We start from the raw sequence: 15,893 nt of genomic DNA on the forward strand, positions 1-15,893 counted from the left end.
GCGACCCCTAGGCGTCCCGCTCTGGTATTCTTCAAGAACAACCCCGCAAGGAAAGTTTGAGAGTCTCTGAGCTGGAACTGTGTGACCCAGGCTCAGGGCTGTCACTGGCAGAAGACGGTGCCCTCTTCTGGCCAAGAAGCAGCACTGGCTTCAGAAGAAGCAGCAAGCCTGCTGTTCCCAGCTGGAGAAACGGCTCTGAGGGCCTGTAGCAGGCCCCCGAAGTGGTGCCCAAGGGGGCAAATGGGGAATGTCATCTGGGCCGTGTGAGGATGGGGAAAGAGAACGCGGTGAGCGAGAGGTGGGCAGAGCTTGTCTCTCCCTGCTGCGCTCACTGCCCAGGTTCCAGCTCCATAGGGTTGCCCATGGACCTGCCTATCCCTGGAAACCGCATGGCAATGGCAACCGGAGCTGGACCAGGAAGCGCTTTCAGCAGGAGTTTGGAGAGCAGCAGAGGGGAAGATGGATTGTAGCAAACATGCCCCATCTCAGAAATCCCAGCCCTGCCTGCGGGTGGATCATGTGGTCCAGTAGCACCTCTGGGGAGGAGATGGGGTGCACATGTACAGGGACTGGCCTAGAGCTCCTGGTGCCCAATGACTAGGTTACATAGGCCCATGGAGGGTGACTGGGGAGTTTCCTCCTGTGAGCGGGGCTGCTTGTCTAGTCCCGCTCAGCTCCCAGGACTTTGCTCAACCCTGGCGAACCCCATGTCTCCTGCCATGCTGGTCCTTTCTAGCTCCCAGCTCCATAATGAACCTTCCTTGGGGCCACTGGGGAGGGGGAGGGATAGCTCAGTGGTTTGAGCATTGGCCTGCTAAACCCAGGGTTGTGAGCTCAATCCTTGAGGAGGCCACTTAGGGATCTGGGGCAAAAATTGGTCCTGCTAGTGAAGGCAGGGGGCTGGACTTGATGACCTTTCAAGGTCCCTTCCAGTTCTAGGAGATTGGTATATCTCCAATAATTACCATTACCACTGCAGTGAGAATTACCATCTCCTGTAGCCTTCACCTTTTGATTGTCCATGGCCCCGGTGGCTTCCCTAACAGCCTCGGCTTCTCTTCCAGGTCCCAGGTCCTCCTTCCTGTTGGCTTCTTGCCAGAGTTCAGCCCACAGCCTGCCGAGTTCTCTTTTGCACTTGTTTCAGAGCACTGCCTCCCAGGGCTTCCCTCCCTGGAATCTCCCCTCCTCAGGGGCTGCCGCAGGTGCCTGTCACCTTCTGCAGCTCCTCGTCGCAGTCCTCCAAGCTTCAGTCCAAATCCCCCTTAGACTTTGCTGTCACTGCCTCCTGTCACTTTCTAGTTCTGCACCTCCTCTCTGCCCTTTGCCCAAGAGAGGACAGCCCTGGGTCTACCTCTCTCCTGGGTCTCCTCCTTGGCCTGCCTTTCTGCTCTGCACCTTCCCTTGTAAAAGCCCAGCTCCAGTTACATCTAACACCCCTCCAGCTGCCACCTCATGGCCTAACAGGGCTCAGGCTGGGTTAAACAAGCTGGAGGTTTATACCCCATCACAGGGCCAGATCTCCTCTTGCACTAGGGCTCCTTTACACCGCTCTGGCAGGGTAAAAGAAGGAAAGGAGGCACAAATGTAATTTATTCCCCCTTTAAGAGCCCTTTCCACTTGCCAGTGTGGTGTCAAGGAGCCTTTTTGTAAATATGACTCTGGCCCCTTGATGTCATATCGGATTCGCTCTGTACAAAGAGCCCCTGATGCCTCCCGGTCGTTTGCAAAGCATTGTCCGCTGCACTCTAGACTCGCCCCTGTTGTCAGTAGCTACCGGTGTGGTGCTCTGCTGTTGTTTGATGATGATATCAGTCGGCTGCGTGCGTGTTCCCTCTGTGTGCTGCCCCAGCTCTGCGCAGATCGCTGACACAGCGAACCCCAAAGACCACAGACTCTAGTAAGGTACAAAGGAACCCGAGCCAGGTTTATTGTCAAACGAAGCACAGTAATAGTTTCCTGTAGACTCTACAAGACATACTATGAATTTGTGCCCCCTGGCAATGGACACAGCTCAGTCAGTGGCGGGACTTTCCACTGCCCCTTAGGCTGGACAAAGATGCGCACTCCGGGGCCTACTTTTATAGTTACAGGACAGATTACTCATCCCTCCTGACGTATTGAGGTACAGCCCCCTGGCTCATTAGGGGCTGTCTCCTCCTTTGATCATGTTGTTTCAAACAAATCTATCCATCATGCTGTCCTTTTGACCCTGTCATTAAGATTCACCTGCCTGTTCCTTGTTATGTCTGTGGAGTGTCCTTGTATCGAGATGTCCAGGTGCCATCTTGGCACAAGTTCCTCTCATTAGCACTTATATGTGAATGCACCTGCTTCTAAAACCCTCTTCTCACCAGCTTCTGTGAGCAGGGCCTGCCTCTGGCTCACAGCCCAGCTTTTGCTTAGCAATGCCTGGAAGTACTTTGGTTCAGGCTTCAGGCCTCAGACTGGGCCTTTGATACAAGAGTTTGTTTCAGGGCCTCATCTTACTACAACCCCCTCACTCTCTCGTAGCTACAGGACACCTCCTGGAAAAGAATCTTTTTTCCTTGCGAGCTCACCTGTTCCTGCTGTTTACTCCTCCCCACCGTCGCTGTGGAAGTGGCCGTGATCCTGGAAGAACACACGATGGCTGCGAACAAGCAGCTGTGAACTCTGGAAACCCCACGCTCACTTCACACTGGAGTCACGGCCACCGGGCATCTTGTCCACTCAGGCCCATACACCACTAACGGTGAAAATTCTCAACCAGTGAGCCCCAGTGCCTCCAGCTCCCATTGTCCTGTTTGTCAGGTGGAAAGAGTTTGTTCCCAGTTTGTTCTCGCGCACGACTGGGCTGGGCAGACCCACCCCTGTCAGCCTGGCCGTGATTCACCTGGGAGAATGGCTGTTTCTTTGGTGAGAGTTTGGCCCACGTGGACATTTTGTCGTCATTTCTGTGCTAGCAGGCTGGGCTCAGAGAGTCACGAGATTCCGTTCAGCCCACTAAGAAACGTGGGCAAATCAGGAATTTGCTTCAGGTGAAAATTGGCCATTTTCCCAAAGAAAGGTCACCATTTTCACAGTGAAATGAGGCTTTTCTGTGTCTGGGAGATGCCTGTTTCCATGGCGGGGGGATTCAAGATCTTCCCCCCTCCTTCCCTGTCCCTTCTCTTCCTCCTCATCTTTCCATTTTCTTGTTCTCTTCTGTGCCTCTTTCCTTTATAAACCTCAGCCCCAGGAGAGATTTTTAGACATTGCACAAAAACGCTCCAGATTACTGACACCGCAACTAACAAGTAGTTCTCCTCTACCATCTTTGAGAGTAAATGGGGCGCCGGCGGAGAGAAGCTGTGTCTAGAACGTGAACTGCTCCAGGGTCAATCCTCGCAGAGAGCCGAGTGTCTGCACGGTGCCTGTGTTGGCACAACGGGGGCTGGGGGGAAACCAGTCTGTTCTGCTCTGTGTAGCTCAGTCTGTGAGCGGGATAGACAAGATCCCCTGAAGATGTCTCAGACCTTTGACAGTCTTTCTAGAAGCCCCGTGAGCCCAGGGGCCTGAGTGAAGGGAACTTAGTGGGGCTCTTGAGAACAACGGATAAGTCATTGCTCACTCAGTACTGACTAATTACAGCTCCCCCATCTTGTACCTTTCCTTGCGGCCCCATGTCTTACAGAGCCCTGGGCACTCCGAGGGGGTTGGCATAGAGAGAGACTGTGAGGGGCAGCAGGCAGGGGCAGCTCTGGTGGGCTCCATTCTCCTTTCGCTTACACTGACGTGACAGGAGCAACTGCCCAGCCTAAGGGAGCGCTGATGCAGGCTCAAGAACTAGAGATGCACATGTCTAGGAGCTCAGACTAGGCCACCCCAGAAACGCGACAGTCAAAGGATGCGTCACGACAACGTGGCCTCCTGAATTGTGTGCTCCCTCGCCGAGGGCTCAGAGCCCTGAGACTCTCCCAGGGCCTGTCTTAGATGAGGAGCCAAAGCCTGCACTGGTGGCAGTGAGTTAATCCCCCCTCAGCTGAATTAGAATTTGAACCATGGTTGGGTCCCACCCTACAACTCGCTCAGAATACAGTGGCTGTGCCGAGACTAGCTGGGCCTGTGCTCTGCTAGGGTTGGCGCTCTGCCCAGTCGCCACAGGGCTTGGCATCCATCTTAAGACTTGTCTGGGGTCCCTTTGCCACAGTGATACCAGCTCCTCCTGCGGAAGCCGAACAGAGGCTGCTAACTTTGGGGCATCTGTTACTCCTCTAGGGTACTCCTCTTCTTTCTAAGTCCCCGTTGTGTTTGTAGTGGTATGTGTAAAGCCAGCCCCCTCCCTGGCTGTCTTCTCTTTCCTTCCCCCCTCCTCCATGCCCTAATGTGCCCAGAGCACTGACGGTGCTCCCCACAGACAGGTAAATCAGGGCAAGAGGAGATGGCGGCCCAGAGCAGCATGGCTGGGGATCTGACGTGTGCTGATTGGATGCACGCAAGCCCTTTCCACTGGGCGTGCGAGTGCTGTCAGACCAAGTGGAGCGTTAGCTAGTGCCACAGACTGCCCCTAAGCTTTGCACCAGGAGTGTGGAGCAGTGTGTGTGTGTAACGCGTGTGTGCTAAAGGCTGTAACAATACAGTTCTGGGACGGGAAGATGCCCAAAGAATGAAATGTCAGTATTTTCCACATGGGGGTGTGTGCGTTTCTTTGGCTTGTGGCACGGATTGCGTCAGTGACTCTTACGGGGGGTTGCAATGGGACGGTGTTGAAGGTTGTGTCTGAGGTCGTCCCCTTGGGGTCAGGGCAGGCAGCTACTTACCTCGTAGATCGCTCCCTGGGCAGCGGCAGTCCTGTGGCCTGGCCCGGAGGTAGGGTACAGCCCTCTGGCTGCACCCATTAAAGTCCGCCCTTTTCCAGGGGTATGAAACAGTCCAGACAGAAAAGAGAGAAATTCCAGGGCTCAGAAGGGGCCGGGTCCCTCTCGCACACAAAGGAGGGAAGCAGCCTCTCAGGCTCCGCAGGAAACGCCGGCCCCCACCCTCTGCGTGGCCAAGGCTTTTCCAGAAAAGAAACAAACCAGCCCGTCGTCGCTCCCCAGGCTGGCGGTGCTCCCAAGCTGCTCCTCAGCATGTGAGCCGGGGCCCTGTTCTCTAGCCTTTTCTTGCCTGGTGGGAGGGTGGTAACTATCAGCCCCACCACAGCTGGGCTGCAGAGAACCTGCCCTGTGTTTGGGAGGGAGGGTGTTAAACCCTCGTCCCAGAACAGAGGAGCAGCTGCAGAACCCAGAATGGGACCCAGCTGGAATGGTGCTGCGGCAGGTACTGCACCCTCGCTGAAACTAGTTAGAGAGAGTAGACTCGTGTTCCTAATGCACTCAGTGCTGTGGAGATTCCCACCCTACAGCTGCATGCTGGGAGGGCCCCGAGGGCCACCTCCCGGCAGAAAGGAGCTGTTGAGACTCAGGTCTGCGGCTAGCGTATAGATCTCCATAGGAAGCACCCCCCACGATTTACCTTCCTTGTCAGAGGTCTCGGCAGAGAAGCCAAGGACTGACTGAGCTACCGTCTTACCCATCTCCTGCCCCTCCTTGTCAGGACAGAGACACACAAGCAACGGGCGGGCTGGGGGGGGGGGGAGTTTGCACTAATTGTTTTCTAGCTACAGATCTGGCCCCCATCATTATAGTCTGTGAGCCCCTCGAGCACTGGTGAAATTATCTGGGGCGGGGGGAGGGTGCTACGGTGTTTATCCCCATTTTACAGCTGGGGAACTGAAGCACTGAGGCTAAGGATGTTTGAAAGAACTCAGCAGGCTGGGAGCCCATGGGGTGCTGAACTCTTGAAAACCTGGCCACCAGTGTTGCAATGGCAGCAACCTGCCTAAACGACACCCCTTATTCCCCAATCAAAGAAACCCTGAAACGAAGCAGCCTAAATAAACCCCACTATACAGAGAAATTAACCCTTGTTTTTAAAAAATCCCTCCTGTAAGCAGAGTTTTTCCCAAAAAAGGAGAAGTTGACAGAGACGCCAAGAGGCTCCCAGGAGCCGTTCTGTTGCCACTGATTGTACATGGAAGGAACTGAGCAGAATGGCAATGGCAATGGGCAGAATGAACCCCAAGATAGAATAGGGAGCTGAGCTCTTCGGAAAATCTGGCCCTCCGTGACTTTGCCAAGGGCAGCCAGGTTAGCAGTGGCAGAGTTGGGAACTGAATCCTGGTCTCCTGAGTCCTATGCCGTTGTGCTAAACACAAGACCTACCCCCGCCCTGCAATGCCGAGGAAGAAAAAGAAATACGAGGCACCCCTAACCCCAGCCCACCCCTCCGCATGACACAGAGACACTGAAATGTGGGGCCTTGCAAAGCGCAGGGCCCAGAGCGGTTGCCCCATTTTGCCAGACCCAAGGGACGGCTCTGCATATGCCCCTGCAGGCTCCCATACGCTGCACATCCACACACATATGTGATCACACATGGTACATGGGTGACTAAAATGATACGACCAGCAGCTAGCCTGAACTAGAGCTGGGCCTGACCCCAAATCGTGGATCCCACCAGCCCTGAGCTTTGGGGTAGGTTGGGCCCACAGTTCTGAACATTGCTGTTGATCCCCTCTGTGTCCAATGAGTGCTGGGCAGAATCCCAGACCCCAGTGGGCCTAAACCTGGCAGGAGTTCAGACCCCGCTCTGGATTGGACCGGAGCAGCTTAGACCTTCCATTTCTCTCTTCACCTGCGAGAGGTTTGCCTAGATCTATTTTCTTTCCCAGCAGCTGTGACCCAGCTGACGTGGTTCTGCTACCCTGGGCCCCATGTCCCATGGTGTTGTGTTGAGAGCTCAAGAGCGCAGAAGCAGTGAGAGAACCTGCCAGCCAGCAAGGTGCCTCTCCAGGGCTTGGGCACAGAGGGACTGGTTTCCCATCTCGGATCCTAGTGAAATGCTCTGCTTGCTCAGCATTGACCCAGACTCACCTGGGGCAGCCTCTCGCCTCCCCTCAGTGCACCCTGTGGACAAAACCAAGTCTCTCCTCTTTGAAGAAGCCGGTCAGTTTAATGAGTAAATAAATCACAGGAAGGGGAGGAGGGAGAATGGAAGCAAATTTGGTGCCTGTGTCACAAAGAGATCTCTGGTCCTTTTATTACTTATATGCATTGCCATAGCTGACCTCCCTGTCTGTAGCATGGCCGGGCTATCCAGTCCGGGCCGCCCTTGGGGCCGGGGTGGCTGGAAGTACCTGGACACGGGTGGAGACGGTGGTGGTGCCCTGTAGGTTCATGGCACTGCAGGTGTAAAGCCCTTCGTCTATCGCACGGGCCTCATCTATGTAGAGGATGCTCTCGGATTCCTGCTGCACCTGCCCACCTCGGCGTGCCAGGTCGGCACGTTCGCGGCTGTAGGGGGGCCTGCCAATCTGAAAAGCAAGCGAGGAATGGGGGTTGGAGAGCTCCTCTCCCTTCCTAGGCAGCCTGCACCACCTGCAGAGCGAGGGGCTGGTAAGTGCAGGGCTGGAGGCAAAGGAAGGGCTCATCCGATGCTCAACAGCCCCTCACGCATAGCCCTGGTCACTGGCATCTGCTGTAGCAAGAGGAGGCCTATTAGCCAACCCCCCGGGCCATCCCCTGTTCCATGCACAGAGCACCATAGAGATGGGCAGAAGGGACCTCAGCTTCACACCTGGTCTGCATGGTGGCCCCGCCAACCACCCCCCTCCCACTCCATGAAAAGGGCACCATGTGCATTTCTGATGAAGCCCAATTCTCCCCCCACCCCATTTCCCACCCCATCCCTGCCCACAGCCATTGGTTTCACTGGAACCATCCACCATTCTGGAGGCCCCAGCCCATGTCCTGTTCAGTTCTGTTTCGTTGGCCCTGGTGCGCTGAGTGAACCATGCTTCTGCAAGGGTCACATCAGCCCTTTCTGCTGTTTCCTGTGGGGAAAATGCCGCTGGTCAGCTGCAGCGAAGAAGCCCCTGAAAGGAAAGTTGTGTGCAGCACAAGGTCCATTCTTCTCTCTATGCCCTTTTAGCTGGGGCGGCGCCATGGGCTGGGAGTCAGGAGAACTCGGTTCTGTTTCTGGCTCTGATCTGCTGTGTGACCTGGGGCAACTCATCCTCCCTCTCTGGCCTTTATTCCCAAACACAAACACTTTCTCTGTCTAGACTAAGTCTTGGGGGGCGGGGACTGCCTCTTACACTTTGTAGGTACAATGCCTGGTGCAATGGGACCCTGATCTTGGTTGGAGCCATTCAGTATTATCAGGCTAACAACCCCCTTCCCGCCCAGCCACCTCGCTTCCCTACCTGCTGCCCCGGATACTCCCAGGTAAAGTCGACCGCGACTTCTGGTTCTCCAAACACCGTGCAGGTCACGTTGAAGTTTTCTCCAGCCCGCACAGTGGTGGCTGAGGCGCTGACTGTGGGTTTGGGAGCAGAGGAAGGGTCTGCGAAGGCAAGAGTGAAGTGGTGAGAAGGAGGATTAGGAAGGGCGGCAAAGTACCATGGGTTAGCCACTTCCCGGTCGTAGGAGACGGACTAGTCAACCAATGGCAGTTCAGGGAGCCGTAGTGCTGAGAGTCCATCGGCTCACCACCTCCCTGCCAACCCTTCTGGGCTTTAGGGCTGGGTTAAGGGAGGGACAGGCCTGCTACCAGGTATCTCCAGCTAACGGGGTCACCACTTCTCCGTAGAGACCTCTGTCTATGTAGCAACCTACCATCTCCTTGTGCTGGATGGCGTGTGTTCATCTGGTGGGCTGATGAATGGTACATCAGCGTGTGTATGGTCCTCCATAATTACAGACTGGTGCAGGTGACCAGGGGCACACAGTTAACATGCCCGGATAGCTCAGCTGGCAGAGGGACTGCTCTGCATGAGCAGGTCTGTATGAGCGCAGCAGTGCCCAGAAAAGCTAGTGACAGTGAGGAGAAGGCAACAATACGCAGCCTCGTGGGCTAATTCCTCCTGCTCTGTCTTAGGGAGAGAGGTGGAATTCTGTGTCCCCATTCCTGTCCCCACTGCTAGTGTGGTGGACCGTTTCTGGCTAGCTAGCGTTGGTCCTGAGCTGACAGGGGTGAAGCTGGCTTGGCTAAAGGCCATGGATGTCAGCACGCAGGCAGGTGGAGGTCTCAAAACCAAAGGAACACATAGGTTAGGGGCTGCAGAACCAGCTCTGGCAGCTGGATCTGCCATCCCTGCCAGGCAGCGCTCACTCACAGTTGATGTAGATCAGCATGTACTTGGTGGATATCTGCTGCACGCCGGCTAGGCTGGCCATGCAGAAGAGCGACCCTGCATACGAGGGCCGTGGGCGGTGGATCACGAACCCCCTCTTCACGTCGTACGAGATGTCAATCCCGTCCACGGCCACCTCCTCGGGGGGGAATTCACGGTGCAGGGTCACCTTGGCCAGAGGGCTGGTCACCTGGCATGGTAGGAGCGTGGGATGGTTCGTGCGCAGCTGGACCACTTCGTAGTAATCCTCCGTCGGCACAAACAGCTCCTGGGGGTCTGGGGAGGGAGGAGGGCAGCGGGGTTACATCCTGGAGGCAGGGAGACACTTCCCGGCTCTCCACCTGCGCCAGCCTCCTGTGTAACATGCCCTAGCCCCCAGCAGGCTTGACCTGGGGCTTCCCTGTCCACTGGATAACGAGAGCAGATGCTGATGCTCTCTGTCTCAAGTCCCCTGCCTGCCCCAAATCGGTCTAAGCGCAGAAGCCTGACCTGTGAAGAAGATGAAAGCCTTGCCCGTCCTGTCCTCTCCGTCCTGGCACTCGCTGTCCCGGCACTGGAAGGACCAGCAGCTGTACTCGCCAGTGTCTGCAGCCCTGGAGTTCACCACCAGCAGCTGGCTGTGCCTCTCAAAGTGCTTGATTCTGAAACAGAGGGGAGAGGGCCCCGTTCAGACTCCAGGAGAGTCACCCTGGGCCTCTGCATCAAGCATGAAACATAAGAATGTCCAGACTGGGTCAGACCAATGGTCCATCTCACCCAGTATCCTGTCGCTGATAATGGCCAAAGCCAGGTGCTTCAGAGGGAATGAACAGAACAAGGCAGTTATCAAGTGATCCAGCCCCGGCCGTCCACTCCCAGCTTCTGGCAATCAGAGGCTGGGGCACCCAGAGCATGGGGTTGCATCCCTGGCCATCTTGGCTAATAACCTTTGATGGACTCATCCTCTATGAATGTATCTAATTCTGTTTTGCACCCTATTATAGTTTGGCCTTCACAACATCCCCTGGCAATGAGTTCCACAGGTTGACTGTGCACTGTGTGAGGAAGGAAAACACCCACTTATCTCCACGCCCACAGTGACGGCCTGGGGCCGGGGAAGGGGCTTCCTGTGCCCTCGTTGCCTGTGCCGAAGGACTGACAGGGTCACGGTAACAATTCCCAATGGGCACCAAGTGTCACGCTCCCCACCTACCTGCCGACCCAGAGGGGTGAAGTCCGGAGGTGGTTAATAACCGGAGACGTGGCCAGTGTGCACCAAATGCTGAGAGGTGGATAGGGCCTGGGACAGCCCCTCCGTTAACATGCTCCCACCTGCTGTGGAGCTCGCACTGTCCCCCAGCCCAGGGCCGTGGGGCGTGAAAGGCAGGACGGGCAATGGAAGCCGCAGCCAGGCTCAAGCTGAATGTCAGGCTTGGGCTCCCTGAGCCTGGCTGAGCACCTGCCAGCTTTGCTCCCTGGCGGATCTCACAGAGCGAGCAGGGGGTGTCTGTGTGTTTGGGCCTGTTAAACGAGCTCCGATTGTCCATGCCAGGGTAACGCGTCTGCTGTATGCTTGGCCTCCAGCACAAGGGTCTGCCCAGCATCCCCAAATCCAGGCCTCCTGCATGTAATTTACTGAAGCCATTTGATGCCTTTGGCATCTCGGGGGAATGGACCCCACACAGGCCCTGCTCACCCCTCATCCATGACAGGCCCTTGACAATCACCCCGGGCCTGGACAGCCTCCCAGAGCCCGTCGCACATCCCGGACACGCACCTGAGCCGCCCCTCCTCCTCGTCCTCCAGGTACGCAGGGAACCTCCACCTGACGGAGCGCCCTCGGCAGCGCAGCTCCAGGGTGCCGCCTGCCGTCAGCGTCAGGGAGTCAGGCACTTTCTGGAACTGCCCCCTGGTCACCACCCGAGTCAGGATGGACGCAGGCTGGTGCACCTGGCTGGGAGGGGCTGTGGGTTTCACTCGGGCTTTGCCCTTCGGGGGCTTGGCTACTGCCTGGTGGAGCTTTTCACCTGTTGCTTTGGGAGGTTTGAGCTTGTTTGGCTTGGGCTCTTTTGTGACCTTCTTCTCGGTGGCTTTGGGGGGCTTTTCCTTCTCCTGACATTCAGCTGAGGACAGAGAAGACACGTTTGACAGCAGAGCAGCAGCAGGCACAGGCCCACGGGGCAGAGGGCTCAGCGTGGCTTTGCAGGTTCTTGGGCTGTTCAGCAACAGGGCCGGGTCAGGTCCCAGGCCTTGCAGGGATGTTTATTCTCCCTCCTAACCCACAACACAGGTTTCATGGACACACTAAGGGGCCGGTTATGAGATGCCCCATTTCTGTGTGTGCAGCTGAGCCAACAAAATGAAGGGGAGGCACCAGTTTACCACAACACGTTGACCGGAATGTGGCCCAGCGCCTCAGCTGATGTTCATCAGTGTCGTTTCACCAGCTGAGCATCTGGCCCTGGGTTCTTGGATCCCTGAATTCACATCCACAAAAGGCTGTTTGCATATTCAAAATGGGAGTGTGCCTGATACAATGACCATAATCAGTAACGGGTTCAAAATCAGAGACCAGTTCTGGAAATCGGGTCCCAAATGTCATATCCCCTAAGGGGCAGAAATCTGCAATTCTTGCAGGGTAACATTATTTACCAAGGACATTCTTACCTACTCACCGTGCAAAGGACATGACTGGCAGGATCCCTGTGCCATATAAGACAAGACTTTACCTAGTAGGGTTACTTCTCTTCCTACTCTAAGCTACTTCTGGGAATTGGCACAGGAGGATGCTGTGACAGTGTCGTAGCTGAGCAGACAAGAGGTCTCTCTGTTCACTCACTGGTTTGCCTGCTCTCTGTTCATTGATTGTTGGGAGGCATTTGTGTAACACATAGCGTTTGCCTCCTACCTGTGATCCCCACATGCACCCACCCAAGCACAGGACATCTGGGATGCACCTGGCAGAGAGCAAGAAATTGGGCATCCTAACTTAGATGTGGAGCTCCCAAATCTGCCAAGCCATCAGCCTGGCTCACAACCCTCCTATGTATCCTTCTTCTCTAGCCAGGGAAGAGATGGCTCCTGTACATGATGCATGTCTGAAGGGAAGCTCATCCAGCTTCATTTTATGCTGACCCACAAAGCCAGCAAAACCTGGGATCTTTCCCTTGATGACGCCCAAACCAAAATAATTGGGGCTGCGGCCCATTGGCAAAGCTGTTCCAGTACCACGGCCTGACCAAAGCTGCAGAAGCAAGTCCCGATACAGCCACAGTCCCTGAGTTCCTGCTGGTGTTGCAGGCAATAAGGGACTTTCCAGCATGCTGCCCTGCCCTCCAACAAGGCATCCTTGTGTAGGCCACTGAGGAATGCGAGGAGCACCAAGCTAGGGATGGAGAGGGAAGCGTATGGGCTTGGGAAATGAGTAGGAGGAAGGGAAGGAGTCATTAAAGCAAGACTTACCCAAGATGAGGAGGAGAAGGCTGCAGCCCAGGACAGCCAGGGCCTTGGAGTTCATGCTGGGGCAAACACCAGGGAGCTGCACTGCTGAAGTGAGGCTGCAGCAGCTGCAACTGTTCACAGCTTCACAGCAATTCCACACTCTCCTGTTCCTTCCAAGAGGGAGGAGGGGGCGCTGCGGGGACGGAGAGTCCGGGGGACTCGGGAGATGAAGGGGAGAGATTTCAAAGCAAATCAAAGGCTTGACTCTTCGCCTCGTTAAACAAAATTCCTTTCACCCCCGCGTGCCATGAAGGCATTCAGGTTCCTTCGGAGGTGATGAATGGAGCTATTCAAAGCCTGGCTCCAGCAGTCACACTCCAGGCTTAAAAAGAAAACAGTGTCCACCTACTCCGTTTCCAGGCGATGCCTGGTCCAAGAGCCTGGGGCAGGTGGAGTGGTTAGATGCAAAGCGCTTTGGGAAGGGGCCAGCTCTCCCCCAGTGTTTGAACAAACTCCTAGCACAGTGGGGTGCCAATCCCGAGGGAAGACACTGGGTACTAACTACCCCGACAATGGTGATAACACAGTGTGGGTGAAGGGGAGCTTCTTGTTTGAATCCTGTGGTTTGCTTCCCCTTCCAGCTATTACCCTTTGATACACAGTAGTGAAGGGTAAATGTTGCAGTGCAAGATCATGTCACAGAGTGTAACACAGTATAGGCCAGCGGCCTGGAATAATAGAATACTTTGCTCCTACACGGCACTGTTCATCCTCCGATCTCAAAGCACCATCCCTGCTGTACAGCAGGGGAAGCCAAGGTACTAGGAGATGAATTGACTAGCCCAAGGAAACTCAGTGAGACAGTGGCAAGACCAGGCCTGGCAGTTCAGAGCCTCGACACCTCTAGGCCAGGCAGTTCAGAGCCCCAGCACCTCTGGGCCTGGCAGTTCAGAGCCCCAGCACCTCTGGGCCTGGCAGTTCAGAGCCCCGGCACCTCTGGGCCTGGCAGTTCAGAGCCCCGGCACCTCTGGGCCTGGCAGTTCAGAGCCCCGGCACCTCTGGGCCTGGCAGTTCAGAGCCCCGGCACCTCTGGGCCTGGCAGTTCAGAGCCCTGGCACCTTTAGGCCTGGCAGTTCAGAGCCCCAGCACCTCTGGGCCTGGCAGTTCAGAGCCCCGGCACCTCTGGGCCTGGCAGTTCAGCGCCCCGGCACCTCTGGGTTTGCTGTATCCATTGTGAATGTAAAACAATTGCTTGATCCCTGGCCTCTCTTCCATTACAAATTAAGCCCTGATTCATGGGGCCTCTCTGTGGTAGGACAGTTCTGCAGGATGCTGGGCAAACTTGTGGAACAAAGGCCATCCCCGCAACCTGGAAGATGGGTGCACATATTAACTAGATATGGGGGCTGTGGGGCCTTAAAGGGGGACACAACGTGGCGTGGAGTGTCCCTGCGGTTTGGGGGAGATTTAGGGTTAGGGTTAGAGCTGCTTGTGGGCAGAGGAAATATTCAGTGTTGACTTTTTATGTATATTTGCTGGAGAAGCCCCGTTTCTGAGCTTCCATGGAGAGCTGCAGGTTAATTCCCTGTGGGACGATGGCGGGACCTGCTTCTATGCTTTTGTTGGGTTCAAGTGCATTGCTACCATGGGTAAGGGAGAAGGGGAAAAATAAGAGAAGTATTATCCCCATTGGACAAATAGGGAAACTGAGGCAGGGAGGGTCAGTGACTTTGCCCAAGGCCACAGAAGGAGTTGGTACAGATGCCAAAGTCAGAACTGAGGTGTTCCTGGCTCCCAGCCCTGGGCTGAACCTGCCAGACACACCCCTCGCTCTGACTGCTCTAGTGGGGAATGGACCACACAGAGGCCTCGGATGCATTCAGGAGGCTGGCCGGCAGGAGAGGAAGAGAAGTCTCCAGTCCGTTCCTTGTAGGTGCCACAATACTGCAGCTGCCAGCAGGGGCCACAGGCCCAATAAAGAACAAGGATTGCTGATGCCTGCATTGACCAGCCAAGCGTGCCTTTCCCAGGGGAGGAAGTGAAGAACCCCCAGAAATCCATCCCAACAGGGATCGTCATCTCCCTCTTGGTCTGCTTCCTGGCATACTCCGGGGTTTCGGCTGCCCTGACTCTCATGGTGCCGCACCACCTCTTGGACCCCAGGAGCCCACTGCCAGTGGTGTTCGAATGCATTGGTTGGAGCATGGCCAAGAATGTTGTGGCTGTGGGGTCGCTGTGCTCCCTGACCACCAGGTGAGAAGGGGGCTGGAGGGGGTGGGGGAGAAGCACATTGGGAAGAAGTTATTTTCGCTGAGTTTAACCTCAGACTCGTTCATGTTCCATAGGCCCAAACAAAGTTTCCAGAGCATCAATAAAGCCTCGGGTGAGCTTTAGTCTTTGTGGAAGTCAGAGACGGAGAGAGCCATGCCTGCTTCCCCTCCCAGCCCCAACTCAGCTCAGCCAATGCACCCCCGACATGACCAGCAGCACCCCTGCTTTTCCAGTCCTGGGCCCCAGCAGAGCTCCGTCAACTCACCCCAGTTGTGACCTACTCCCTCCCTTCCTGAGCAAGGATCTGTAGTCAGGCCCATTCGTGTGCAGCCTTTATCATGTGAGCAAACATCTGCTGGCCTCTAAGGGAAGAGATCAGCACATCACTCGTGACCACACCTGAACTCAGTTCTGGAGAGAGGAAAGGATGAGGTCACACAGTGCAGCCGCTTACTCTATCCAGGATTCCTACCTTGTAGCCCAAGGCCGTTTTCTGGTCAGGTGCTGTGCTCGGTGGTGCTCGGTGGTGCTCGGCCAGGCCTGTGTTAGTGGTGTTTTGTGAAGGCTTGTCCCAGTACACAGCACAGATCTGCCAAAGCTTGCTCCGTGTGTCCTAGAACAGGAAAAAGAAGCAAGGAAGGTTGCTTGGGTCAGGCTACACCTATTTCCCCATCTGTCTCCTCCCTCCCCTGCAGCCTGCTTGGCTCCATGTTTCCAATGCCACGGATCCTACTTGCCATGACCGGAGATGGGCTCCTTTTCAGGCCTCTGGCCACAGTCAGCAGCCGCCAAAGCCCAGTGGTAGCAACTCTGGCGTCTGGCACAGTGGCAGGTTGGTGCCCTTACAGTGAAGGTGCTGCCATGGGATGCCAGCCGTTAGCTGGGGGGGGGGGGCGGGAGGAGGGTCTGCGGGGTCTGTAGAGGGCAAAACCTGCAGAGACAGAGAGGTGGGGTGTAATTTTCAGTAAATGGTGGTTAGTGCTCTCACCTGCCAGGCTGGGGTTCAGTT

The 15,893-nt window shown here is 55.8% G+C and overlaps 2 protein-coding genes across 2 annotated transcripts in view; one reads left to right on the plus strand and one right to left on the minus strand.

The window, feature by feature from the left end:
* The window catches only part of CCDC69 (coiled-coil domain containing 69), a 28,788-nt gene extending 24,143 nt beyond the window's left edge, over positions 1–4,645 (plus strand). Inside the window, exon 10 of the mRNA XM_039486025.1 lies at positions 2,512–4,645. The gene's annotated coding sequence lies outside the window, so the exon portion shown is untranslated. The remainder of the gene's footprint in view (positions 1–2,511) is intronic.
* A 2,361-nt stretch (positions 4,646–7,006) lies between these two features.
* On the minus strand, positions 7,007–12,763 carry LOC120370819 (platelet-derived growth factor receptor-like protein). The gene is made up of 6 exons (XM_039486024.1): positions 12,635–12,763; positions 10,950–11,295; positions 9,683–9,834; positions 9,176–9,469; positions 8,264–8,403; positions 7,007–7,372 (listed from the first exon to the last, which is right to left on the minus strand). The coding sequence occupies exons 1-6, from the start codon at positions 12,687–12,689 to the stop codon at positions 7,151–7,153; spliced, it is 1,209 nt and encodes a 402-aa protein (XP_039341958.1). The 5' UTR covers positions 12,690–12,763; the 3' UTR covers positions 7,007–7,150.
* Positions 12,764–15,893: the final 3,130 nt, after the last annotated feature.

This window comes from Mauremys reevesii, linkage group 8 (assembly GCF_016161935.1).
Source record: "Mauremys reevesii isolate NIE-2019 linkage group 8, ASM1616193v1, whole genome shotgun sequence".
NCBI lineage: Eukaryota > Metazoa > Chordata > Testudines > Geoemydidae > Mauremys > Mauremys reevesii.

Bases quoted from the DNA above. Each gene is read 5' to 3' on its own strand.
- LOC120370819 (XM_039486024.1), bottom strand. From the start codon at position 12,689: ATGAACTCCAAGGCCCTGGCTGTCCTGGGCTGCAGCCTTCTCCTCCTC. The intron at 9,835-10,949 runs GTGCGTGTCCGG...CCTCTGTTTCAG, and splicing joins GAGGAGGAGGGGCGGCTCAG to AATCAAGCACTTTGAGAGGC. The intron at 9,470-9,682 runs GTCAGGCTTCTG...CTCCCTCCCCAG, and splicing joins GGCTTTCATCTTCTTCACAG to ACCCCCAGGAGCTGTTTGTG.